Below are 26,908 nucleotides of genomic sequence, written 5' to 3'. Positions count from 1 at the left end.
GTTGCCCCTCAGTCTCTGCCTCAGACCTGACCTCTGTGCCTGTGGGTATAGGGCAGTATGCAAATTACAACAACAGCAACACTGATGTAAACATTTACTACTGTTGTGAATGGAGGTATGCCAAAAAGAAGAAGAAGAAGAATAAAATGTCAGATAATTTTCTTTTTTGCCCTGCCGCATTCTACAGATTCTCTAAAAATTCTGCACTGGGTGGCTTTTTCTTTCTTTCTTTTTGCTGGCTACCCCACTACACTACGGCAACATGATTTGGGGTGTCGTGGGTCATGCAGCTTGGCTGACACAGTGGTTTCTGCTTCTGCTGCTAAACAGTCTCACTCCCCCAAAAAACTGTTGGAAAATTTATTCTCCACCCCTCTCACCCACAATTTCCCTGAGAATATTAATCAAAGTAACACCCTCAATTTCACTACCGAAATAGTAGGATAGATAATTTGGGGAGACAATTTTCTTTCACCTCTAGCATGAATGCCTTGGCCACAGCTAATTTTTTATTTTATTTATTTAAAGCAGAATAGAGGCTGCTTTGGATAACAAATGCAGTACTTTACACTTTAAGAAAAGATTCTTTTTGTTGCCCGAGCGACTTTGGTTCCTGAAACCAGCTCCATATTTCTCATAGTTTTCATGAGCAGTGCAAACCTAACAGGGCTTAGTTGTTGTTTTCAAAGGTTTCTTGGTGTTCGTCTGCTTCATGATGTCACTTCCCAAAACATGTGGATGTGTGCATGTCTTTGCCTTGAGCAGAGTGTGACACAGAATTATGTGTAGTGACCCTAGACTCTATTTTCTGTTCCAGTTCTAAACTGTGGCAATCTACAACCTGTTCTCAAAGGGCGGAATTCATTGTCACACTATTACAATTGTTCCATCAGTGCATGCGTTTTAGCTTGCCAGGTGAAACTCTTCAACGCTGGGGAAACCCAGCCAGATTGGCGGGGTATAAATAATAAAATTATAATTATAAGGGAGTTTCACTTGCCATTACTGATATTTTAATTAAGAAATCCCTGTAAGTTTCCAACGGCTGCCCGGACCCTAGCTGGAAAACTTCTAAGCTAAAATGGCATTTTCACAGTAAGAGATAAATGGCCTTGACTTACTAAGAGTTCCACGGCTGCATTGACACAGTACACCCATTATTATGCCACTTTAACAGCCATGGCTTCCCTCAAATAACTCTGGGAACTGTAGTTGGTTGTGGCTGCTGAAAGTTGTTAGGAGAGCCCTCAATCCCCAGAGCTCCATAGGAAGAGAGATTGATTGTAGCTCTGTGAGGTGCTTGATAGTGTTCTGGATGTTTGGTGTGGGTGCAGCCTAAATCCCAAGGGGCTCTGTGCTCAGAGAAGGCTCCCCTCCTCTTGCGGGGTATGGACAGTGGGAGACGGGGCTTTCAAGGGATACAAGGGGCAGCGTGTTTGACCCTGTGCTCTGGATAATACTGAAATGGTTGTCCTCCAAAAAATACATGCATACAGTTTGTTATTTTCCCTTCTTAGATGCACAGAAGTGAGAACTCCAGTTCTTGGTCTCTTTTGTGCGTTTTAAAAAGAAGGGCACCAATTTACACATGCATGCTTTCCACAACTGATGTGGCATATGGGTGTCAATGCTGCTTTGTTTCTCCCCCTCCACCCCATACTTTGCTGCAACACAGCGCAGAAAGATAGAGTTGCCTGGTTACCTAGGCGATATGAGACTTCTTCTCTCTCTTCCTGCACTGCTCTGCAGGCTGCGAGGCTTCCTTTTTGCCATCTGCAGAGGGGGTGGGGAGTTACTGTGATTGCTTGCCAGCCTATCAGATTCCCCCCCGCCCCTTACTGGCTTCCACAACAGGAAGCATTACATTTGTTAATGTTTCACTAGGTTCAGGAGCAAGAGAAATGGGAGACCTTTGGAGTGTGGCTCTGGGAAGCAGAGGAGTTGCAAACACTCTTGCTGCCTTTCAGCCAGACATTTGGCATCCTGGGGAGGGGGAGAAAGTGAGGGTGTTGTGGGAGAAGCCTGTGCACTGGGATGGGGGCAGGGAGCCATGAGGGAGGGGAGAAGAGACTTAAGGTGGAAGGCCAGACTGGATGCTCTGTCCCTGACGTTGTTGTCAGCATCTGTCCATCTCAGGAAACAATGGAGTGTGCCTCCAGGGATGAAGTTGAATCACTGTGTTTGCAGCACCAAAGTGACCTCCCGGGGGCACAAGCCTGGGCAGCGTGTCTGGAGGTCCTGGGCTGCCCAGATGACAAGACACCCCCCCCTACACACTTGGCCTTGCTGACATGGTTCAAAGGAAAGCAAAGCAAGGCCTTTGGCACCAGTTTGGTGGCAGGAGTTGCTGGGATTTGTGTCTGATTTACTCATTAGCCTTTTCTTCTCCCAAAGATGTCCCACAAGGCAGCGGGTATGGATTTCCTCTCGGTGTTTACTCCTGAAGCCTGTCTCTCATGAATGAGTATGGCCACAAGGTAGCAGAGGTTTAGGATGAGTTTTCCTTCTCCTAGATGGGCCACCTCCCCAGTTGGATGAGCCCCATCTGCCCCTCACTTCCCCCTAGAGCACATGCAGGAAGCGCCCTGTTTACTGTTCGACCAACATTTGTCTCATCTGCTCAATTTGCGGGTTTCTGAATTCTCAGTAGTGGGTTTTCTTTTCTAAAGCGTTTTTTCTGTGATACTGCTGCATCAAAATTGTGTTTATGGTTGCTTTTATTTTAAGCTTCTTTGAGGGTCATATGGCAGGTTAAGAGGCCTATAAATTTACATATAAAGTGGGTGGGTGTCCAAAATTCATACTGCTTAATATGAAAAAAAAAATTATTGATAAAAGCAGATATTTAAAATATTCAAAAGGTGATTAAAATCAACAGTAGCTAGCAAGAAATAAAACATGTAAACTCCATATGACTGCATAGGCTTGCCTAAACAAAACTGTTTTAAGCAGGCAGTGGAGGTTCCTGCCTGATGTCAATAAGCAGTGAGTTCCGAAGTGCAGATGCTGCTACATTAAAATATTGACTTCCTACAAGCATGGAATGAATATTATGTGGCACCTGTAAGTGTGCCAGTTTTTGCATTGCCGGGGCTTGGGCTAGATGACCAGTGGAGCCCAACTCTGTGATTCCATGTTTCTGTTAAAGTGGTCAAGTGGGCATGTCTGAGGTAAGGCAATCCCTCAGGTAAACTGGTTGCTTTATATACGCCTTTGACTTGGCCTGTTATCAAATGGGCATCCAGTTCAGATCTCTTGAGTAGAGGTGTTATATGATGACAGGGTCTCATTCTGCCCTAGCGGAGTCCTTTCACTGCCCTCTGCTGACACATCACATTAGTTGAATCTGGCCCAGAAGACTCATACACTCAGTATACTCTCGAGATACTTTAAAATGTACTCTTCATTTTCTCGGTGCTGAGAGCCTATAACAATTCAAGTGTATATAATTTCTCATGTTGAAAGGTGTGGGTTTTTCCATGGGTCTCAGTTGCTTCAAAGCCATCCTTCCAGTAGAGGGAGGCATTTCCACAAGAAAACCCTAAACCTGATATCTGGAGATCATTAGCATAAGAGCACAAGAGCCTGCTGGATCAGGCTCATGGCCCATCTAGTCCAGCATCCTGTGCTCACGGTGGCTGACCAGACCAGCAGGCAGGATCTGAGCACAAGAGCAGCACTTGTGGTTTCCAGTCACGGGGATTCAGAAACATAGCTGCCTCAAACTGTGGAGGCAGAGCAGAGCCATCACAGCTGGTAGCCAGCCATAGCCCTCTCCCCTAAGAACTGCTCATCTTCCTTTAAAGCCATAAGTGTACATGCACTCCAGATTGCTCATACTTGAAAACAAAAGAAGGAGACATTTTTCCTGGAAGCAAAAGGACAGGATGTGCCAAGAATGGCGTGTCCTTTTCAAGTGTGTGTAGGTGTTAGGGTTGCATTTCCTTCACGCGCTGAAGACCACATAGCTGCTGAGGTCTTGCATAGGAGGTTGCTGAAAACGAGATAACAGGAAGCTCAAAGGATAAAAAGGTGACTTCAGGCGTGGCTGCTTTTTACCACCATCCCATATTCTGCAAACAGGCTTGCAAACATTAAATGTAAATGTAATATTAGTGGTTGAGGTCCTGTTTGCTGCCACAGTTGGGACCATGCCCTGACCCTCCAACCAGCAGAAAAGCGTGAAGAGGGAAGAGGCAGCTCTCGCCGATTCCCCTTTCCTCCTCTCTCCCAAAGGGAGGTAGGGAGGCAGGTCCCCTCTCTGTAGACCCTGTATAACCACCACAAGGTATATATCTTGGTTTTTCTGTGAGGGTAAACTTAGATCCTTGAAGACTCAGGCAGGAGCTGAACCAATAAAGAAAGATTTAGTTTACAGAACGAAGTTGATAAAACAAAGGATGTCTCAGGAGATAATGTTCTTTCAGGAAACAGTTAACTTATTAATAATTATACTTAATCTAGTGGATGATACCGGCTTCTAAACAAGGTAATAAATGCACAGCTTCTTTTAAATGTCAGCTGCTTTAATTCAGTTTTTACTCCTCACTGAGATATTACAGGTTTCTAGACAAAAGTTTATTTCCACTTCTTTCACTTCAGTTCCTAAACTTAGTTGTTGTGTAGGTGTTACAGCTTAATACTTTGGTTCTTAAACAAGGAGGTGGTACTTTCTGTCCGTTTCCCAGCCTTTGACCAGTCATACTCCTGAGATACCTCTGGCAGTCTAACAGCCCCAGGGGATCCCCACGCACCCCTTTTTTCCTGGTCTGGGAGTCTTCTCTTTCTGAAAGATCTCTCCCCTCCTGACTGGAAGGAGACCCAAGGAGACTGTATCCTCACAGCTTCTCCTTCTCCTGGCTCAAACTCAGTCTGAATGTTCTCCCAAGACACTCAACACCGTCTTCCTATCTAAGCTCAGAGACTCCTTTCTCTAGCTGTAGATATTGCCCCCAAGGTGGATGTTACACACACAGACCAGGACCAACTCTCTTTCTCCCCTTCCTGCTCTCTCTTAAACCATCTCCCCATCAGAATCCTCTCTCAGAAACGGCTCCTTTTATTCTCCCCCCCAAAGTGCTGGCTCCATCCCCTTCTGGCAGGCCTTTTTCGTGGCCTATCTTTATCTTGCCGTGTGGGTACTTGTGTGTGTGGTTTTTAAAATCAAGACAGTTAAGAGGAAGAATCTTGAGTTGTGAAATAGGGCTGTGGGAAAGTATAGTTCTGAACAACCCACAGCTCTGATTTCCCAGGCAATGGCAGGCCCCGTACCATATATAAGCGCAGGAGACAGTTCTGTGGTTCTCCGGCTGATACTTCAAGGTCACCCTGTTCAGAGAGCCAATTAACATTCTGCAAGGTAGGCAAGCTAAGGAACAATTTACACAGCACAGAGGTGAGCAGGGAGTTTCAACTGTTTCATTATCAGTTGTTATTAGATGAACTTTCCCTGATCTTATACATCAGTTTAAAAGTATCTGCACATTGGACAGAGTTTCTGAAGTGTTAAATCATCTTCTTCCTTATCACCATCCCTTCTAATAGCAAACTTGGTGGTCCTGTACCTGTCATCAAGGCAGTGAAACGGGACCAGACTAGGCAGGGATTTCTGCATACTTGGCAGAAAACGATAAAGAAAAAAACCGAAAGCTCAATGAGAGCCAAGCATGCACATTTCCCTCCCTGTGAGGTGAAATTTTGAAGGCACCCAGGGGCAGGAGAAAGATGCAGGAGGATGACTGCTTAGGGCGCGAGGTATGCAGAAACACCAAACGTTGACAAACCAAAGTGGGGCACCCCCCCCTCAAAGAACCCAGGAAGAACTGAGCATGCTCAGCTGCCTCCAGGAGCCTTGGGGTGTTGCATCAGTTGGAGAAGAAAAACAGAAAATGAGGGGAAGGTGTGGATTCACCTCCTCAAGCCCCTCACTGCTTATTGATGTCATGGAAGGGCACTGGGGGTCACGTGAGCACTGCCCCCCCACCCCCACCTCCATGTCTTTAGAGCCCAGGAAGTGTGTCCTCCTCAAGCAAACCTCAAGTTGAACTGGGACCCAGTTACCCTGATGACCTGCAGCTGTTTCTCCATAACATCTGCAATGGACGTAGCCTAGAGCCATGCCTGAATGCAATGGCAGACAAGGATGAATCCAGGACTACCCCCAAGATATGTCACTGCTCCTTTAGAGGGAGTATAGCTCTGTCCAGAACAGGCATAGGAACCATCTACCCACAGCACCCGTTGTCTTCCCGAGATCCAGATTCATTTTATTCGTCTTCCTCTAAGCATGCAGGCGATAGGGATGGGTTAGCATGACTTAATTCTGCCAGAGTGAAGTACCAACAGCAAATTAGTTTCAAAGAGGCATTAGTGATGCTGAGATTGCTTGGTATGGTACACAGTGCAAAGAGTTCCTTTCTCAGGTTGAATCAGAAAAAAGTTTCTCCCAGATCTGTCTCTCAAACACTCTGCAGACCTTGGAAATCACCAACAGTCATATTCAATAGCATCTGGCACAATTCTGAGATAATTTTTCTAAATTAACTAACCAGGTGGTCCCAAAAGCAGCCCCTTTCTATATTTTCACTTGCCCCAGCCTCGACCATAAAGAACTTGGAGTTGTGAATTTGGGGGTGGGGTTAGGTTGTTTGCCCGGATCCCTTCCCCATTCCTAGATCCAGCAGGGATTCAATTGCTGAATTAGCCAGGCAAGGACCATAATGGCCTTCAAAGTGTGGGTCATTAAGGTAACAAAGGAAGCGGCTCTGTACCAGAGAATAGCTGTCTGCTAGTTAGAAAAACAAAAGCAGGGTTGTGTGTGAAGCTAGAAGCAGGCTGGGCAGAACTGCAGGCTGGGCAGCTGGGAAACAGAGTCATGCCTGATTCTTGCTGGGATCCAAGACTGTGGGAGAAGCAAGACCCTCTTGGGGTATTATGTGAGCCCCTCAATTGTAGACTCAGGTGGTCTAGATGAGTAAATAAGCTAGACGGTATATATGAATAAATAAACAAACCATATATCATTAACTCAATAACCCATACGGTGGTACCTCAGGTTACATACGCTTCAGGTTACATACTCTGCTAACCCAGAAATAGTACCTCGGGTTAAGAACTTTGCTTCATGATGAGAACAGAAATTGTGCTCCCACGACAGCAGGAGGCCCCATTAGCTAAAGTGGTGCTTCAGGTTAAGAACAGTTTCTGGAACAAATTAAATACTTAACCTGAGGTACCACTGTATATCATACAGCAAACTCAATCCAAGGAAACCAAGCTCCGGGTAAGTGCCTGGAACCCCTGGGACCTTTCAGGACTCTGAGATCTCAAGACACGGTCCCTCATCTAATTTGAAACTTTACCAGAGCCTGCTTAGCTTTGCAAATGTGCCAGCAGTTTTGTTGCTGCACCACTAGGGGTTGTAGGCAGATTAGCAAAAGCCAGAAGCTGGGAAATGTCCTCTGATTTTTTTTAGTTGCAAGTTGGTTTAAGTATGTTTTGTGTCTTGCTCTCATGGAAATATTAGCACATGATATGTGGAAAGCAAGGAGCCAGGCTATATTTGACACGGTGTGGTTTCCGTTTCTAACTTTCATAAATACTTCTTGAGAGTTCATCACCTCTCAACTACCCACGCTGGGTTTTGGAGGGGCTAACCTGATTTCAATGGATACCACTTCTTTCCAGTCAAATACTGGAATAATGACGCATGAGAGACCAGTCACTGTTTGCTTTGTTACTGTTCTTTATTGTACTGCAGTTTGCAAAATGGTTTTTTGTTTTTGTTTGTTTTTTACTGAAGCGTTTTATTGTTAGTCTCCAGGGGTATTTATGCTGTCTTTGAGGCCATTGGTTCATTTGTTCTCTCTCAGCCATATATGATCATAGACAGATACGATCTGGTCTTGTGACTTTGATTAGTGCATTTAATAAAATCAATCCAAACAGGAGAAAATACATCCTTTGTCTATTTGCCAACCATAGCTTAAATGGGAAGCCCCATCTATAGTAGATCCTTTCCTCCTAAACATATTGCACTTTCTCAAAAGTTTCTGGGAGCACCATCACCGTTGTAAGTTATATGTCATGTTCCTTAATGAGCGAGGCCACCGCCAGATCTCCTCCTTTTATGGAATCCTAGAATTTCATAGAATCATGTAGTTAGAAGGGACCCCAAGGGTCATCGAGTCCACCCCCTGCAGTGCAGGAATCTCAACCCATTTTTGTGAATCTCACAAAATACATAATGGCGCAGGGCTTGGGGAGCACATTCTTTGGCCTGGCAGGTAGTGCTCAATGTGCCCACTCAAAATCATGTTTAGTGAAGTCCACCTTGGGGTGGAGAGTTTTGAACATGAAACTTAAATTCCCTGTACGTTATCTTCCTTTTCCCCTTCTGCATCTTCCAAAGACACAGGTCAGCCTCCCCTAACAACCCCACTTATTATGGGCTATCCTTTGGGGGCTTCTTCGTTCAGTTGTTTGCATTTGTTTCTAGAATTATGGTTTTGTTTTTGTTTGAAATAAATCCCACTAGCTTTACATGTTATGGGGTTACAGAAAGGTAGCCGTGTTGGTCTGCCATAGTCAAAACAAAAAATTTTTTTCCCTTCCAGTAGCACCTTAAAGACCAACTAAGTTAGTTCTTGGTATGAGCTTTCGTGTGCATGCACACTTCTTCAGATGTTATGGGGTGTTTGTTCATAGTGATTAATATCATTATTATAAGCATTAGACACTGTATAGTAAAGTGAGTAGATTAGACAACTGGAGTTTACCGCAAAAGCACATGGTTGACATATGATGTGCTTGTTAAACTGTAACATGCAAATCAGGGCTGAGAGGCAGGTGCAGATGTTTTTGGCACTTACCTACCAAAATAAACTGTTCTTGCAAGAGATCTGTTCAATGTGAGTGGTTTGGGAGCAGAGGGGCCCCTAATACTGTGCATTTATTTTGTGATTTGGGGTTAGGGGAGTATTGTGACCAGATAACTGCCTATAGGTTCTCTTCAGTGTACCTAGAGAGTTGTAGAATATTTTTACAAGAGAATGGAAAATCTCAGGATGCCAGGATACTTAAATTCCCGCTTTGGGTGGATACACAGCCTGCCTTAGAGCAGGGCTAGGCAACCTAATGTCCGGGGGCCGGATGCAGCACAATCGCCTTCTCAATCCGGCCCATGGATGGTCCGGGAATCAGCGTGTTTTTAAAGGAGTAGAATGTGTCCTTTTATTTAAAATGGATCTATAGGTTATTTGTGGGGCATAGGAATTTGTTCATTTCCCCCCCAAAAAAATATAGTCCAACCCCCACATGGTCTGAGGGACAGTGGACCAGCCCACGGCTGCAAAAGGTTGCTGACCCTTCCCTTAGAGTAAGAGCGGAGGCTCTTGCTAGGCTATTTCAACTGCAAACGGCTTTGCTCTGTCATATATGTTGCTGAGCTCCTCCCACTTTTTTAAATTTCAAGCTGAGTCATCTCTGTCTGTTTCTCCAGGTTGTGGTGTTTTAGAGACCAAATATGCCCCCCCCCCCAGTTGTAAAACTTTGCTTTTGAAGCTGTTATGAGGTGGAAGCGCCCCCAGCAACCAGCGTTGCAGGACATCTTTGAAATGCTTTTTCAAAAGCACCCACATCTCCTTAAACAGACCTCCTGTTTTGCCCAGGAGGCTTATCTTGTGCTTTCAGCTTAAGCAACCCCTTAGACAAGCAGATTTGTTATTTGCCCTGGTGAAAGACACACACACACACAGAGAGAGAGAGAGAGTTTGTGTGTTGTAATGTGGCAAAGAATCGGTGGTTACGAAACTTCCCTATGCAATCTCCTCCATACGTCACGCTTAGTGGGTTGCTTCCCCCTCCCTTCTTGGCTCTGGTTACAAGAGAAGGGGGGGGAAACCTCTTGAGAATTCAGTGAAGCTTTTACTATGGCAGGTGGAACATGCATGCGGAATGAGATTCTCAGTTTTTTTTACAATGGGGATGAGAAAAAGTTTTGCACAACCTTCCGGTTTAAAGGGCCCCTTAGTATGTAAAGGACAGCAATGAGGAGTTCAGCTTTAAAAAAAAAAAGCCTGGAGAAATTATTAACCACAATTTATGACGTCAGAGTTGATCTGATTAAAGGTTTGTTTTCTTGCTGGCAGAGGTGTGTTCTGTAGAGACTGGTTCTCTCTTCTTTTTTGTTTTTTGTTTTGTTTTTTTAAGTTTCATTTTTGAACAGCAAACGGAGAAGCTGCTGCTCCAGCTGCGTGTGTGTGTGTGGTAAAAAGGATGGTGTTTCTCTAGCTGCCACGCACAAAACAACACATTTGACCATGAGGACTCTTCGCAGGTTGAAGTTCATGAGTTCGCCCAGCCTCAGTGACCTGGGCAAGAGAGAGCCGGCATCCTTGGATGAGCGGGGGACCCAGCAGCGACGGGCCTGCTCCAACGTCACCTGCAACAGGTACGGTCTTGCATATCCCCCAGGCAGGCAGGCAGGCAGGCAGCGGGAATCTCTTCCACAAGAGCCAACGCAGCTAAGACTGCAAACAATCACTTCTGGCTCAGATTTTAAAGCGTGTGTGTGTGTGTGTGTGTGTGCACGCGCACACACGGCAACAAGGTACAACACAGTTTGAATTCTTGGTCTGGTTTTCATACGAGAGGAAACTTCCAGGTTTTTCATGCTTCTAGCCCTTCTGTTAGTGCTGACATGCATAGTTTTCTCTCATTTCATTCTCACTGGCAATGACTGTCAAGATCTTTTGCTGGCTATTATGTCTCCTGGTTGCTTCGCTTGTTGAGAAAGTAGGTGTAGTTTTTCCTTTCCCAGGGGAGGGTGGTTTGTTTATGGAACAGGAAAAACTGCATGTGTCTTGATGGTGGGGGGGAGGAGAGAAACACTTGAAGTGGGTTGTTAAATATATTTGTAGCTAGAAATAAATCACGGGGAGAGAGATTTACTGAAAGAATCTCTGCCATTTTTTAAAAAAAATACAAATAAAAAATGCCAGAGTTCCCTATATTATCACTAAGGTTTATCCATGATTGATGTTGGCATTTGAAGATGAAAAAAGATAGAAGCAGACCAAATTACGACTATAATCTTAATCTGGGCCTTACTAAATGTTATATGCACATGTGTGAAATGAAACCTCAAAAGACTTTAAAAAATATTTTTGACTAGAAACACTGTGGTGGGGGTGGCATTCAGTTGAAAGCAGAGGTGGTGTGGGAAAGGAAGGGAGGAACTCTAAATTGTCCCCCCCCCCGAAAAAAGGCCTTCTCTTTTTTATCTACTCTCCTGGGCGCTGAATGCAGGGGCGAAGGGCCTCCAATGGTTGGTTGGGCAGGCTTGTGTGGAATAATGCAGTCCCTTGGGAACCCAAATCCCAGGATGTTTAGGATTTTGAAGGCCAAAAACAGCACCTTTAATTGAGCCTGGAGGAGGAGGAGCATGAATTTACTCATCCTCTTTATGCAAGTTATGCAAGTGCAATAAAAATCAGCAGATATTTTTTTAAAAACAAAATAGACAGCGATGGCAGAGACCCATTCATCCAGGTGGCAAACCACACCATGGAAAAAAATGTATTAAACCGTTTCTGGAAAGTGCAAGTAGTGGTCACTTGTCAAATCTCGAGAGGAATGCTCTTCCACAGAACAGGTAGCCCTGTTTTGAGTTGTCATAGAATGGGCTTCTGATCTTTTGGAACTTGCAGGAGAAGCGACCTGCTGGATATATAATGGATAACACAGTCTCTAAATTAACCTGATCCTGAGCTGTATTGGGCCTTATATGTTAGTACCAGCACCTTTATCTTAGTCTGGTAGCAGAGAAGGCAATTAGTGGCTGCTCACTCCGATGAGTCTACTCAGCTTCCATGGTCAGAAACTATACGCTTCTGAATACCAGCAGCTGGAAACTTTAGGAGGGGAGAGGGCTGTTGAGCTCAGGTCCTGCTTGGCTAGACAGGCCACATGCTCTTATTCTTAAATTGCCAACCAGTGGAACTCCCAGAAGCAAGTTGTTATATGCAGGTTCCCACAAGCAACCTGGCCACTGCATTCTGCACCAGCTACAGTCTCTTCACCAACCTGAACGGCAGCCCCACATAGAGCACATGGCAGTGGTCCAACTGTGGCGCTACCAATGCATGGACAACAGTGGCCAAGCTGCCCAATCCAGGAACAGTTGGTAAAAGGCACTCCTAGCCATCACAGACACCTGTGCATCCAGGGATGGGTGGATCCAGGAGTGCCCTCAGGTTACACACCTGCTCCTTCAGGGAGAGTGTGACCCCATCCAAGGCAAGCAACTTACCAGATTTTCAGAGCCAGGAAACATCCACAAAGCCTCCATCTTGCCAGGATTCACACTTGGTTTTTTTAATCCCCACTGCTGCATCCAGTCATCTTCTCATCCATCCCCAATTCAGATGTTACAGAGAAACAGTGTTGAGTATCATTGGTGTACTGGTGCCATCTCGTGCCAGATCTCTTAGTGACCACTCCTAGCAGCTTCATGTAGTGTTCAGTAGAATTGGAGTACGGCATAGCACCTTGTAGTACCCAGGGGACTGAGAAGCACTCAGCCAGTGCTGTAACCATCCCTGGAGATAAGACAGGAAGCTCTGTATAATAGTGCCACCCAAATCCCATCTTCCATAGACAACCTAGAAGGATATCATAATCAATGGTATCAAAAGCCAATGACAGATTTATTAAGAGCCACAGGGTCACATCTACGCTATCCCTTCACTGCCCTTTAAGCCTGCAGCTGTGTCACCATGACCTTTTTCAAGTACCTTGCCCAAAAGGGGGGGGGGATTTGTGACAGGGCAGTAGTTGTTATTACGCCTAGTCTTTAAGAGGGGGTGGTCCCCATAAGGAATAGGCTGAATACTACTTTCCTAGATTGATAATATTAGCAGCAAATCTGTTTTGGGATTGAACTTTAGTTTCTTAGCTCTCATCTAGCCTGTTACTAACTCTAGGCATCTGCACAGAGTATCCATGATTACATCTGGACCACATGTAAGAGAGAGAGAGATGGGTGTTATCTCCATAATGAAATCTACCTCCAGCTTCTCTGATGACTTCTTTCAGTGGTTTCATATAATTGATAGGTAGCCTGGGGGGCAGTGCAGAAGTCTGTGGAGCACTGTAGCATAGCTGCCCCGGTGCCAAACTGCAGCCACCCAGCCCAACATTCTGCAAATGGTCATCAGGTAGGAATAAGTGCAAAGCAGTGTACCCAAACCAGACAGGCATTTCTGAAAAATATTGTGGCTGATTATATGCTGATGTGAGGTGTCAGGGAATGGACACATGCCTTCTGTCACTCTCCTATTACAGTTTGACCAGTGGCTGACCAAAGCCACTTCAGTTCCCAATCTGCCTACAAGAAGGCAGATAAAAATGGCTCCAGAAAATGAGCGTCATTCAGGATACCTGGAGCCACACATCTACACACTTTGAACCAAGAAAAGGAGATTTGCAACTCAGTGATAGCTGGTGAAATTACCAGGGTCCAGGAAGGTCTTCTTTAGAAGAATCTGCCCACCTGTTTCTAGCCACTGTTAATACTTTTTAAAGAGTTTGCTACCATCTAAGTCCTACTCATCAACCCAACCATTTCATTGTCTTAGCAGATCTGAGAATAAGAAGTGATTGTGTTGGTTGTCTGGGTCATCTCTGGTTTCTGGAGGTCAACCAGGGCATCGGTTTGTGCACCAACCAAATCAACTAGACACCCTTGCAGAGCTGTCTGGTCCTTCAGCCCTGCAGAGGTTAGCAAGAACCAGTGGCTCAAATCAATATACTTGCTCTGCTTTCCTTTACTCTGAGCCTCTCATTGGTGGGCCACTTTAAGGATGAGATGGAGCATAACAGGTCAGGGGTAGGCATAGACAACTAAAGGGGGCAAGAAAATAGCATTACTGATAGCGGACTTGATTTGGCCCTGGAGCTACTGCTTGCTGTTCCCTAGTCTGTGAATGCACCTTGACAAACTCCTTAATCACACACAAACACCATGGTAATGTCTTGTGACCTCAGTGGCCAGCCTTTCCTTATTTGGACTCGGGGTCTATTTTTTCTCTTGCCTTGTAGGTAAGCTGCTCTAATGCCCCGTGGCATATGTCACTACTTAGCTGTTTCGATTAGCCACCTGAAGTGACACTGACTTGTGAGATGCAAGACCTTTGCTCACTTAATTTGCATCCAGGCGAATATTGGGCATATATGTGCCCAGGTGCTATGATAGCCTGTTGTTGCAGCAAAAAATAGCATGCTGTTTGTTACAGAAAAAATGGCTTAAATTAATAAAATGTGTGTGCATATGAGTTTTGAGGAAGGGAAGAAACATACTTTGTTTTTACCCAATGCACACCCAGGCCACAGCAAGCACCGTCTTAGAAGAGACATTCTGTCTTGTACAGCAGAGAAGAGGCAATGCCACTCCTTAAAGTGCCTCTCAAAATTTGTGTACATCTGCTATAAAAAGTCATTTTGTAAAAACAAAACAACAACAACAAAAAACCAGATTGTCGCCTGATTAATCCAGGGGACTTTTTAAAATGTTTAACTCAGTATTGCAGACCTAATAAATATATTTATTATACTGACTAGATTATCTGTACATAAAATCCAGTTCAAAACTTGAGAGAGATACTTTCCCTAACAAGCAATGGAGTGGTTTCCTAGGAAATGTCCCAGTTTGTCAACTATTCATTTTACCATCTCTATTCAGTAGTATTCCTAGAAGCCATAAGATGGTCTCTCTGGACAAACCGAGTTTCCAATTGAAAGCAAACTTTGATTTTAAAATAAATTAAACAATTGTCCAGTAGCACCTTAGAGACCAATTACATTTGTTTTGGGTATAAGCTTTTGTGTGCATGCATACTTCTTCAGATACCAACTTCAGATACTAACTTTTGATTTTAAAAGTTACTTGACAGAAAATACAAGCACACTAAAAGCTTTTCAGCAAGAAGACATCAATATGTCTGTCTTTCGGGCAGTCTTCTCAGAAAGTTACAGTGCATTATAGTCTTTGGAATCCACTTTTTTCTTTTACTTGTCCTATCACCCTGTAGCCATTGGGTGGTCAGTTGTAAAATCACACAGGGCTCCTGCACCTGTATTGTTAAATGGAAGAGCAAATTTCAACGGCTTTTGGTGTCTTCTGATCAACTTCCGTCTTCTTTTGAATCCAGCCACCCTATGGGGAGAAAAGAACATAAGGATAAAATGGAGAGGAGCTGCAGCTGCTTCAGTCAGTCAGACTTCTATTGTTTATGGCCAATGGCTATTTCATTATAAATTGCAATACATCAACAAGACGATCCACTTAAAATATATCGATTTTCAGAACTGCAAATGACCCAAAATTGAAATTGAAAAGTTCCCCAAATCATTTAGAATTTTAAAAAAATCCTGTTGACCGTCAATGCTGTTCTGCAAGTGCTTCATCTCTCCACTTCTTTTCAGTAATCTTAAAAAAAAGTTGCACTCTTGGCTGCAATTAAGGATGTGAGCTTGTGACTGAAAATTCCTGGTCTGTAGGCAAGGACAAGCTTTGGCAGATCAAGGACCAGAATGAGAATTTTTGGCAGACCTGGTTCAGAAATTGGGGGATTTTGATGCAAAGAACACTTGGAGGTTTGTTTGGTTTTTTACAGTGAAGTGGCATATAAATTTGATAAAATAAATGCATTAAATGCAGTGATGAAGAGCCTTCCACCCAGGCACTGATCAGGCTCACCAGGCAGTTTCCAACTCAGAGCCCTCACCTGACATCTTCCTTCACACTCTTGAGTTCTCCGAAGCTGTGGCTTGACTTCACACCACTTCTAGTTGTGACAAGATTGACATCAGGTGATTGGCAGCTGCTTTGGCACCTGTCCCTTCCCCAGGCCTGCCTAAGATTCACAATTGGTCTCAGCTTTTGGAATTCCTAGCATGCTTTCATTCTCTGCAGGGATTTCCCTTTGATTCCAAAGCTAATGTGAAACTGTCAGATCAAAGCAAGCCTTCTGCCTAGTTTCTGCTGTGCAAATTTATACTTTATAATTTCATGGCCTCTTCAGCTTTCCCATGAATCCTCAAAACAGCTTACATTGCCTGCTTCACAGCCTACACAAGCAAACCAACCTAACAGCAAACATAAGCATAAATTACATTACCTACCAGTTTCATTTAATCACTCAAAATTTGCATAGGATTAAAATAACTTCAATTCTTTACTTTCTTTGTGAAGTCTTTAGCTGCTCGTTGAAGTGGGGCAGGACTGGAATAAGCTCTCGAGTGCTGAAAACAGAACAGATAATAATAGCAAAAATGAATTCCAGGCTTTCTGATCTTTGGCCTAATTTCTAAGACCAAAAGGATAGGATATTTGTTTGTTTTCCTTTTTTGTGCCCCTTAGAAAACAGTGGCTGCTTGTAGGATAAACTGGTAGTGTTGGAGGGTTGGGGGGAAGGAAGAGACAATGATGTAGAAAGAAGGGGAATATAAACCTGAATAAAGACAAGTGTCTTAAAATGGTGAAATTGATCAGCATATAGGCCAAAATCCGCCCTGGCTGCTGAACTGCTTGTGAAGAACAGGATCTGAGGGAAGGAGCTGCCACAGGTACCTGGTCTAACCACTCAACCTCTTTGCCACTGAGACTCTTCAGTGACTCTTTAGTGATGCATCAAACCTTCACCCAGTTCCCCAAGTTCCTGGATTTCCCTGTCACAAACAACACATTGCTCTTTCCCTGCTTCTGTTGTGTGTTGACTGGGACAAGGGCTTGTTGTTGGACATTAGGAGAGCAGGATTATGGCCGGAACCTCTAACCTCTTCCCCCAGTCCCGGAAAACCAGTTTCCTCCCTTTCCGCAAAACAATTGACAGCAACGTACCAAGTACGACCATGTTACTTAGGGCATTTGTTTATATATGATATCCTGCATTTCATGGATTCTAAAGAAGTGTATGAAATAATCAGACCTTTGCTTAAAAGGTCTGCAAAGCCAGTTTTAAATGGATATTCCTTGACTGGGTACCTCGGTTTAAAAAGCTCTGCTATCTACGTATTCATGGGATCCAGGCCCTTATAGAGAAAGACAGCCTTAGCTTGGTTATTTCTTTACAGTTCAGGGAAACAGAATAATCCACTGTACAAGGTTAAAACAAATGAGAAGACAGCAAAATAATAATAATAATAATAATAATAATAATAATAATAATAATAATAATTTATTTATACCCCAGCCACTCTGGGTGGCTTCCAACAAAGTAAAGTGGTACCTCGGGTAAAGAACTTAATTTGTTCTGGAGGTCCATTCTTAACCTGAAACTGTTCTTAACCTGAGGTACCATTTTAGCTAATGGGGCCTGCCGCTGCTGCTGCGCGATTTCTGTTCTCATCCTGAAGCAAAGTTCTTAACCCGAGGTACTATTTATGGGTTAGCAAAGTCTGTAACCGGAAGCTTCTGTAACCTGAAGTGTATGTAACCTGAGGTACCACTGTATTTTAATACAGTGGTCTGTTAAACATTAAAAGCTTTCCTAAAGAAAGAAACATACCATAGGAGCATAGGACACGACCCATTCAAAAGAAACCAGGCCTGGATCAGCAGAAGTGAAATCAAAATAGTTTTTCTGTCAGTTCTTTCCCTCAAAGCACAAGAAAGCTATGCAACATTACTTTTATGTGAGATGCTTATCTTTTGTGTGTGCATATATTGCACAGAAAGGCAGTTCCCTCCATTCCTTCACACTTTAGTGTCCGTAAGAATGGGGACTATGCAGATAGCAGCAGGCTTGAGTCCTACTTGATGAAAAACTGTAAGCAGAGACTGCAAGGAATCCTTATCAACACTTCATGTCGTAGCTGCAGCCATTTTAAGTTTGTGCGGGCGTCAGAGCACCCCTAGCTTAGATCTTGGGCTGCAAGTCATTTACTGGGGTCCACGGCAGAAAAGATTTGCAAAGTATGTTAATCACAAGTCTTGTGCATATAAATGAGCTGGGGGGGGGGCTAATTTGCTGACTTCAGTATCTTCACATTACCATAATTAGTGTATAGTTTCTTGAGAAGATGTCAAGTGTTGCGCAGTATCTTACTCTTACGCAGTTCTGATCAATTATGAATAAGCGGCAGTTATTAAAGCTGAAGAATGCTATTACTTTTGGGAGTTCTTGTTCCCATACTCTTTTTGCAAATTTGTCGCCCTCACTTTTTGATAGCTCTGTGTGGCTAATGAGAGTTTCCAGAGTCAGCTGGTTCAACTTGCCCAACATTGTCTGCAGGGAGGGAAGGGGGGGGAGCCAGCACATGCGGGGAGAGTGGTCTCCTAGGGAGCAGAAATAAGGGTGGGGACAAAGCAGTTGAAACTGGGAGCCAGCAGCAACAGGGGTTAAGCAGCAGCATCATTATATTAACTGCCTCATCACAGAGCCGGCCCTGTCTGTGAGGGTTGTGGGACTGAGAGAAGGGTCTCTCCCAAATATCTCAGAAATCAGATAGGTTTGTATGAGGAAATGCCGTTTTTCAAAGACCCTGGACCCTGCTTGAGAGGGCAGGGAATGCTGTTTTGCTACACCAGCTCACAAGCTTGCACAGTGGACATGCTTGGATTTGGACTGTTTCCATCACACAATGGTAGCAGGACTAGCTCAGGATCCAGCCAGGGCCGTAGCTAGGGGGTGGTGCGGTGCGCCCCCACCAGGGGCGCAGGCGAGGGGGTGGGCGCAAAATCAGCTAAAAAATATGTCCAGCAGTTTGAGGCAGAGTTGTATAATCCCCATTTAGCAGAAAAACCTGTAGGTTCTGAAGATAGACGCAGACCTGCTTTAGGAGGAGTGTGGCAGGGATTTTCCATTCCCTTCTGCTCTGAAAATTAAAGCCAAGCTGGTAATTCAAGAAGAAAAGTTTACTTGAGTGACACCCGTTGCTCACCATGCTGCCTTGGGATGGTACCCCAGCTCAGGTACTGCTCACAAACAAACACACCTGTATTGTATGGTAGATGGCTGCGTTTTCATGAAGTGTGGTGGTAGGACAGGGATTTTGGTGACTGGGCCAGTTTGAGAAGAGTCTGCCTGCGTGGCCCATGGTTCCTTGAAATCAGAGTTTTCAGTAGAGAGAGAGAGAGAGAGAGAGAGAACTTCTGCCTTGAAGCATCTCATTACTTCCCCAGATCTGTGAGCCATTTAAGGCCCCGATTAATTTAGAACAAGTGGGGGACAAATGACACCAAGACTCTTTTGTTCCCCCTCCCATTAATTTACTAAGTAATAATAGTTAGGAGGACCTGAGCAGTATTTCATCTGATGCTTTACAGTAATTATACCATCTTTGTAATGCATAAAGATGTATTATATGTACATAGTAATATAATACATAACCCACACATTATGATGAGGAACATTTTGCTGGTGGAAGAAGTAAGAAAAGGATATTGAAATTGTACAATGGTGACAGAGACCCTCATCCTATGTCCTTGGTCCAAACAATTTGTGCCTGAGTAGTGGGGGTGTCGCGAGATCTTTTCTCTTCCAGAAGAGCTTTTCAGACTGCATGGGGATCAGTTCTGAAGATCCCTGAATTTTAGGGGCTGCTTCTTGAAAGGGGACTTAGAAGCTGCACTCCTCTTGTGGAATTGGCTGTGAAGACCTTTGGATTGTGACCTGACCTGGCATTTAAGCAACACAACCTCCCATCTTTGTTATTTTGAGCTGGGTTATGTTCAGCAAGAAACACACAGAAGAGTTCCTTTTAAGTTGGAGAAGAAAGTTGGTTTTACTTTAATGTTCTCCCACATTTTGTACTAGTTTTATGTGTGCAGCGAATTTTTCGCTTGGGATGTGAAGGACTTTCAAAAATGCTAACCTCTACCCGCAGTCTAACGTTACCTGCTAAATAGTTAGATCAGCTTTTGACTGGACTATGATTTAAATGAGATTCCTGCATTGCAAGGGGTTGGACTAGATGACTCTCAGAGCTCCCTTCCAACTCCACAATTCTATGATGCTGTGACTATTACATATCCAGAGCAGATTATATCCCTCCTTGGAAAGAGGACTTTGTTCTCCCAAAGCCAGTGAATCGAAAGTGTTTCACTGGGTCATTTACAGAGTAGGAATATGCAATGCAAAGCATCACAGATCAGAAAATTATGATCCTATAAGCTTCAGAAGCAGAATTCTGTTACCTAGGTTGTTGTTTAAATCTGACAGACAGGATGAGCATCAACAACAAAGAGAACTGTAGTCCTGTTGATTCATCCAAGGCAAAAGAACTGAGCGAGTGCTTTGGACTTAAAGACCCAGTTTCAGATCCTTTCTTACTCATGAAGCTGATGAGGCGGCCTTGGGCAAGTTGAACTCTCTCAACCTAGACTAAAATGGATTCTTTGCACAAAAGGATGGAATGCAGTGGAGTAACTTATAATTAGTTGGCCTAATTGCGTACCCCAGATGTCCTACTATAATTTGTTGGTGGAAACAAACCCTTTTGTCTTCAAACAAATCTGAGTACCTCCAGTAAAAATTACAAATGCTTGCAAGATGGTGGCAGAAAGTATATTTCATATTCTGAATGTATTTCATTTTCTCTCTGAACTGAATTGCGCCTGAGTTGTACTGCTGTCTGCAGAGACATCTAGCCTCAAATCTTTCGAATTGTCCCTTGAGTGTATCTACATGCTGTCCCAAACCTGCTGACCAGTGTGTCTCTGAGAGAGGAGTTCAGACAAAGAGCTACTGAACCAGCTTTGAAATGCTTATCAGCTGAAAGAAGAATGGGGAGAGAAGAGAAAAACCAAGCAATATCTTCTATTTTTATCTGTTCATGCATTTCTGCATGGTTAGGTAGTGGCCTCATTGCCCTGGCCTGCCAGCTACAGTTTCCTGTAAATGGGATGATGAGGCCGGACTCGCTGCTCAACAATGAGGCTCAACATGAAACTGGAAGCATGTTTTGGTGATGAGCTGCTGCGACCGCTGCAAAAGGTCATGCAAACACAGCAATTATTGAAGCAAAGAATCCCACCACTTTCCTCTACACGCAGGAACTATTTTTTGTCCTTTAAGGTGTGCAGCATGATTGAAGTGCTGACTTTCTCTACTGTGCAAAATATGAATGGCAATACAGTAGCATAACAGACTAAACGCTCTGCAGTCTATTTCCCCTTAAAGCATAGGAGAGGTGGTTGACAATCCATCCAGGGGTTCAGCCCAGCTTCCTGTCTTGCCCTTGATCCTGTATTCCCTGCATCTCAGATCCTTTCTCCTGTGCCAGCAGAGATTAAGGGAAAGACTTCTTTGGCACCTCTGCCAAAGAGCAGCTAGAGACTTGAATAGGGCCCTCACATTATCATAATCTCACCTGCTGTCTCCCTGGGTCTGTCTGAGGCAAACAAGGGGAAAGCTCTGCCAAAGACTGCTTTCTGCTCATGATTGCATATTTTATATATATTTCATCAAATACTGCAATATTACCATTAATAAAATATCACGTGTATCCTGCCCTTCCTCAAGCAAGCTCAATCTATATCCTGTATTATGAAATGCAGCATTTTTTCCTTAAAGCAGCTTCAGTCTGAATGGAGAAGAAGAACAATAGCTCAACTGGTTAGAGCGTGGTGCTGATAACACCCAAGGTTGCAGGTTTGATCCCCGCGTGGGTTGGACTAGAACAGGCATCGGCAAACTTGGCCCTCCAGATGTTTTGGGACTTCAGCTCCCATCATCCCTAACTAACAGGACTAGTGGTCAGGGATGATGGGAATTATAGTCTCAAAACATCTGGAGGGCTGAGTTTGCCTATGCCTAGAGTAGAAGATCCTCGGGGTCCCTTCCAACTCTACACTTATTCTATAATCTAGCTGAGTTTTAAGCTCATAATGTGTACCCAGCCATAGTTGATGGTTATGACTGTACAGAGGGATTTTCAAATCCTCACTCAGTTTTGTCATTGTTGGGCAGGGATTTGAACCCAAGTTTTCCCTGATCTAGCCCAGTATTCCATCCATTACATGCTTTATCAAAAAGAACTAGAAGTTAGAACTTCTCCATCTTTTCTTCCAGCCTGATTCCCATCTGTTCTGTCTTCTTCACCATGCTACTGCCAGCAGGTTTGTGGGTTACCCCTCACTTTCTGTGCTTTGGAAGTAATTGTTAGGAATGCCTAAAAACTAAAGGTTGTGAAATATTAAGTTAAAGGCTGTACAGCTTGTCACAAATGTGCCTTTTTCTTGCAGTATCCATAATGGAGTCATAGCTGTGTTCCAGCGAAAAGGTCTTGCAGAACATGAGCTCTACAATCTGAATGAAGGAGTCAGGTGAGCCAGATCATCAGATTATACACCTGTCCCAAGACACAGTCATCACCACGGAGGGTCATTATTTCATAAGTGATCTGTACCATTTTACTTTATTCCAACCATTGAGATGGTGGCACTGGTGTTAATGACAGTGTGCAGAGATGTCCACAAAGGCAAGCCCTCCTCAAGGAATTAACGTAGGTTCTGCAGTTGTTGTTGGCTTCCATCTTTCTTGAGAGACAATGGAGTGTGCCTCCAGGGGTGAAGCCAAACGGCTGTGTTAGCAGCACCAAAGTGGCCTCCCTGGGGTGCAAGAGGGTAGTTACCATATTTTTGCCCCTGAAAAGTTCGTACAGTTGAAGAGAGGATGATGCAATGCTCTTTCTAGCTTCCTCCTTCACCTCACTGTGCTTCTCCCTTTTCATACTAGCCCTGCAACTTTTCAGAGGTGCCAGAAAACAGCAGGGCTATTCATCAACCCTCCTTTAGACAGCAGCAGCCAGTCCTGTTTCGCCACCTGAGGCGAAATGACAAGGAGCTGTTGGCCCTTGGCTCACTTACTGGGGTTGCAAGATCTCGCTCCTTCTCCTCCTGTCTCAGGCAGCAGGGGCAGGCAGGGCAAGGGTGCTGCCCCAAGGTATTCACCACCCAAAGCAGCTACCTCAGGCTGCCTCATGGGTGGGCTGGCCAGCCGTAGCTGTAGGAAAAGGAGACATATTTACAGTAAAATCCCTTATGTGATTGCTGTAAGCGATAATGCCTTTTATCCTTTTCTTGATGCCCACTGAGGTTAGAATTCTCTGCCCCTCCTCCAGCAGCCTTCTTTGTTTATCTGCTGGCTGTGGACAAAGATGCTGTACCTTCGCCTTGCCCAGCATCAAATGCAAGCAGGCTTGCAGCAAAAGCCTGGAGCGCTGCATGCCCCTGTCCTTCCCCTGCCAGCCCACTGCATTTCTACACTGGCTCTAGATAAGGGCCGTGTTCCCTCCTGTGGGTACAGCATAAAAGAGCTGGCAGGAAAGGTGTTGGTCGCTCCATGTCTCCTTCACCGGGTTGCTATATTTGCCCTATATTTTTCCTAAGTCTGTTTTCTACTTATAAGAGAGGCTGGCAAAGAACTGAAGAACACTCTATTCATCCTCTACTGGGCCACTTTTAGGAGTTAAACAAATCTGGTATTTTTTATTTTTTATTATTGTAGTCTAGGGTTGACTTTGTATGGGTGGGGTAAAAGGATAGGAAGATAAGACCATGAAAAGCTTTCCATGGCTGGTAAAGCTGAAACAAGCCTGTCTTTTGAAGGTCTTTGCTGCATTTCCTAAGGGCTAGTTGGAATTGTTGTTCTTTCCTGTGCTATATTTTTTGGAGCAGACATATCTTTCCCCCCTGCACTGATTATGTTGGTTAAGAATTTTAGATATTTACTGTATAAGAAGAACAGAATTTGATAACAATTATGCTTTTAACATTGTTGAATGAATGAGCTGATGCATAGGAAAAAGATGCATAGGAAAGAAGTCTAAGGCATAGAGAGTCACACTTGAGAGAGGGATCAGTTGTGTCAAAGGCAACAAAGGAAGCAGAGCAAGAGAGAGAAGAGACCTTTGGGCTTGCCAACAAGAAGATTGTCCGTGAACTTAGCAAGGACATTTTGGTGGAGTGCAAAGGGTGGAAGCTAGACTGTAGGGGGTGAGGAATGGAGCTGGAAGAGTAAGTCAAGTGGGAGTGAGCAGCCTGCAGAAAAATTGAGGAAGACAAGAAGAGAGAGGAAATTGTGATAAAGCAGGATATCAGTGACTCAAGCTTTGAGTTATTTTTAGCTGCTTCCAGATGCTGGTAACAGACAAAGCACATTGCAGAATTGCTTTGCTAACCTCTGCTGTGGCTGTTGCCCAATACAAAGGCAGCTCCTGCCTCTTTCATAAAGGTTTTTGTATATGGCAGTTTTGAATACCTAAGCTACTTTTGTTTTTCTGAATTAAAATTGAAGGCACCCGGAAAGTTAGGCTCGGCTTACTTTTAAAGCCTCACATCACCTTGCCAACAAAGGTCCGTATAGTTAAAGCTATGGTTTTCCCAGTAGTGATGTATGGAAGTGAGAGCTGGACCATAAAGAAGGCTGATCGCCGAAGAATTGGTGCTTTTGAATTATGGTGCTGGAGGAGACTCTTGAGAGTCCCATGGACTGCAAGAAGATCAAACCTCTCCATTCTTAAGAAAACCAGCCCTGAGTACTCACTGGAAGGACAGATCGTGAAGCTGAGGCTCCAAGACTTTGGCCACCTCATGAGAAGAGAAGACTCCATGGAAAAGACCCTGATGTTGGGAAAGATGGAGGGCACAAGGAGAAGGGGACAACAGAGGACGAGATGGTTGGACAGTGTTCTCGAAGCTACAAACATGAGTTTGACCAAACTGCGGGAGGCAGTGGAAGACAGGAGTGCCTGGCGTGCTCTGGTCCAGGGGGTCACGAAGAGTCGGAAACAACTAAACAACTAAACAACAACAACACTGAGGGACAAACTAGATGGGATGCAATCTGCAGGTTTTTGTTGTTTGTTTTTACTTCAGAACAAGCATTCCCATGTGGAATTGCTCATTTTGTCCAGTGCCACTATTTCAGTAAGTGTTATGTGGTTCAGCTATGATCTAACAAGGTATTGTGTCATTTTTGATAGACGAACACATTTACCCTTGCATGAACATTCACTGGCCATAAAGTACGGTGCATGTACAGCACAATGTGATGGTCACATGATTTTTTAGTATTATTATTATTATTATTATTATTATTATTATTATTATTATTATTCTCTTTGGAACAGGCAACTACTGAAAACTGAGTTGGGATCATTTTTTACTGAATATTTACAGGTTGGTACAGTTTGCTTTTTAGTCTTTTACTTTTCCCTCACGCTGTTCACTGAAGCAGTCTGCTGAACACAACTATTGACAGCAGACGCTTCCAACCTAAGAGATTTTAATATGAAAACTTTTCATGAGAGTTTGTTTGCCTGTTCACACTGGTCCTGACCTGAAGACATTTCACTTCTAAAATAAGTGTTTTCAAAAAAGAATACTGAGGGACCTCGGTTTGCTTATATAGACGGCAGGGTCTGAGACCTAATTCTCACAGGGGTGGTGAACCTGTGTCAACTGAGGCAGCAGCTGGCAGCTTACCTGGCTGAGTGCCCTTTCCATTAAAGGGAAGGAGACCTACACAAAGCACACTAGTGTCCGCCCAGTAAAAATGTGGCTTCATATCAGAGTAACTGCAAAAGCAACCAAGGTTGCAATCTCGTATGCACTTAGCAGGGAGTCAGTCCCATTGAACTTAATAGGACTTACGGAACAATTCCGATGGAGGTTAGGGAGCAGCAGGGCGGAGCAGAGCAGCAGATCCACCACCATAGCAGAGGTCCTGTCGGCTGATGTTGGCCAGGGCTGAAGGTGCAGGTAGGAGCTTTGTCACTCTTGGTGCACCAGCTCCAGTCTGGCACAGCTGAGGGGCCTGAACAGACATGCAGAAGATGCTGCTATAAATTAGTTCCATTTTATGTATTCAAGTCATGTATCTAAAAGTTAGGGGATAATATTTGAAGGACGTTTTCAAAATTATGATATAAAGATGGCCAACATAACATTGAAAGACTAATGGGGGGCACTTTTGTAGGGATCCTGGCTCAGGCCAGAGGAGTTTAACCTCCTCTCCCTACACACTGTGGCTGCAATGAAAACTAGGGGAGCCCCACACCTAAGGTTAAGGAATGTTTTGGACCCTGACACGGCTGCTAGCCATAGGGCTGGGTTCAACTGGCTAATCCCAATAGTAGAAGCTCGTGCAAGGACTTCCACGAGCTCAATGGGGCTTGCACTGATGGAGCAATCTCCTTAGCGCTGTGGTGAATTCCTCCCATAAATTGTGCTTTGATGCTCAGTCAAAGAAAACAGGATTTATCCTTGGCTACCTCCTCCTCCTCACTTTCCCTGAGCTCTGTGTGGATTGTAGCTGAGACAGTTGCAGAGGAATCCTCCCTAGCTTGCTGGCTACTAAATGCCTAGCAGCAAGCTTCACGGATCTCATCCCCCTGCAACTTCCTCCTAAGACATCCGGAGCTTGCATGCTTGCGAGTTGCCTCCCTTTTGCCTTGGCAACTGTTTCTACAGCTCTGCAGCTGCTGGCTTCAGCAGACTCTGCCAAGGGAGCTGCGCCAGTAGCTGGTGGCATCTTCTGCTATTGCACCTCATAACTGCAAGAATATGTGGTTGTTTTTCTGCAAGCTCAAAAATTAGAAAGTGACAAAAAAAAATCATACAAGCGTGTGATTTCTAAGCCAGCCCAGTCATGTGAGTTAGCACAAGGTTTTTAAAACAATCCTACACTAAAGGTTCCCCAGTGAGTAATGTGAGGGGTTGAAAGGAAAGCAGGATCTGACCCAGGCTATGCAGTCCAGTAAAATCCACACTATATAATTCTAGTTTCTTTGCATATTGTCTGTTTCCAGGTTTAATTTTCCTGCTTTCACAGCACCATAAATATTAAGATGGGGCATCCCATACATTGCAATTACTATTCACGTATCCCAGTAGAAGCTGTGA

General features: G+C 44.2%; 1 protein-coding gene and 1 long non-coding RNA gene across 4 annotated transcripts in view; one reads left to right on the top strand and one right to left on the bottom strand.

The window, feature by feature from the left end:
* PRR5 (proline rich 5) overlaps positions 1 to 26,908 on the top strand; it is a 62,834-nt gene that overhangs the window by 21,662 nt on the left and 14,264 nt on the right. For 2 of the 3 annotated variants that reach the window (XM_053387625.1, XM_053387626.1), the window contains exons 3-5: positions 10,210 to 10,450; positions 22,247 to 22,327; positions 25,135 to 25,183. In XM_053387625.1, coding sequence (XP_053243600.1) covers positions 10,320 to 10,450; positions 22,247 to 22,327; positions 25,135 to 25,183 — 261 coding nt within the window. In that variant the 5' untranslated portion in view covers positions 10,210 to 10,319. The remainder of the gene's footprint in view (positions 1 to 10,209; positions 10,451 to 22,246; positions 22,328 to 25,134; positions 25,184 to 26,908) is intronic. The other variant, XM_053387627.1, reaches the window with a different exon arrangement.
* LOC128413545 (uncharacterized) lies at positions 14,622 to 25,810 on the bottom strand. Its single transcript, XR_008330367.1, has 3 exons — positions 25,658 to 25,810; positions 16,183 to 16,302; positions 14,622 to 15,214 (listed from the first exon to the last, which is right to left on the bottom strand). It is a non-coding gene; the product is annotated as an uncharacterized LOC128413545 (long non-coding RNA).

This window comes from Podarcis raffonei, chromosome 5, assembly GCF_027172205.1.
Source record: "Podarcis raffonei isolate rPodRaf1 chromosome 5, rPodRaf1.pri, whole genome shotgun sequence".
Classification (NCBI taxonomy): Eukaryota; Metazoa; Chordata; class Lepidosauria; order Squamata; family Lacertidae; genus Podarcis; species Podarcis raffonei.
The sequence above is the reverse complement of the archived record's forward strand: the minus strand, read 5'-3'. Positions and strand labels throughout refer to the sequence as shown.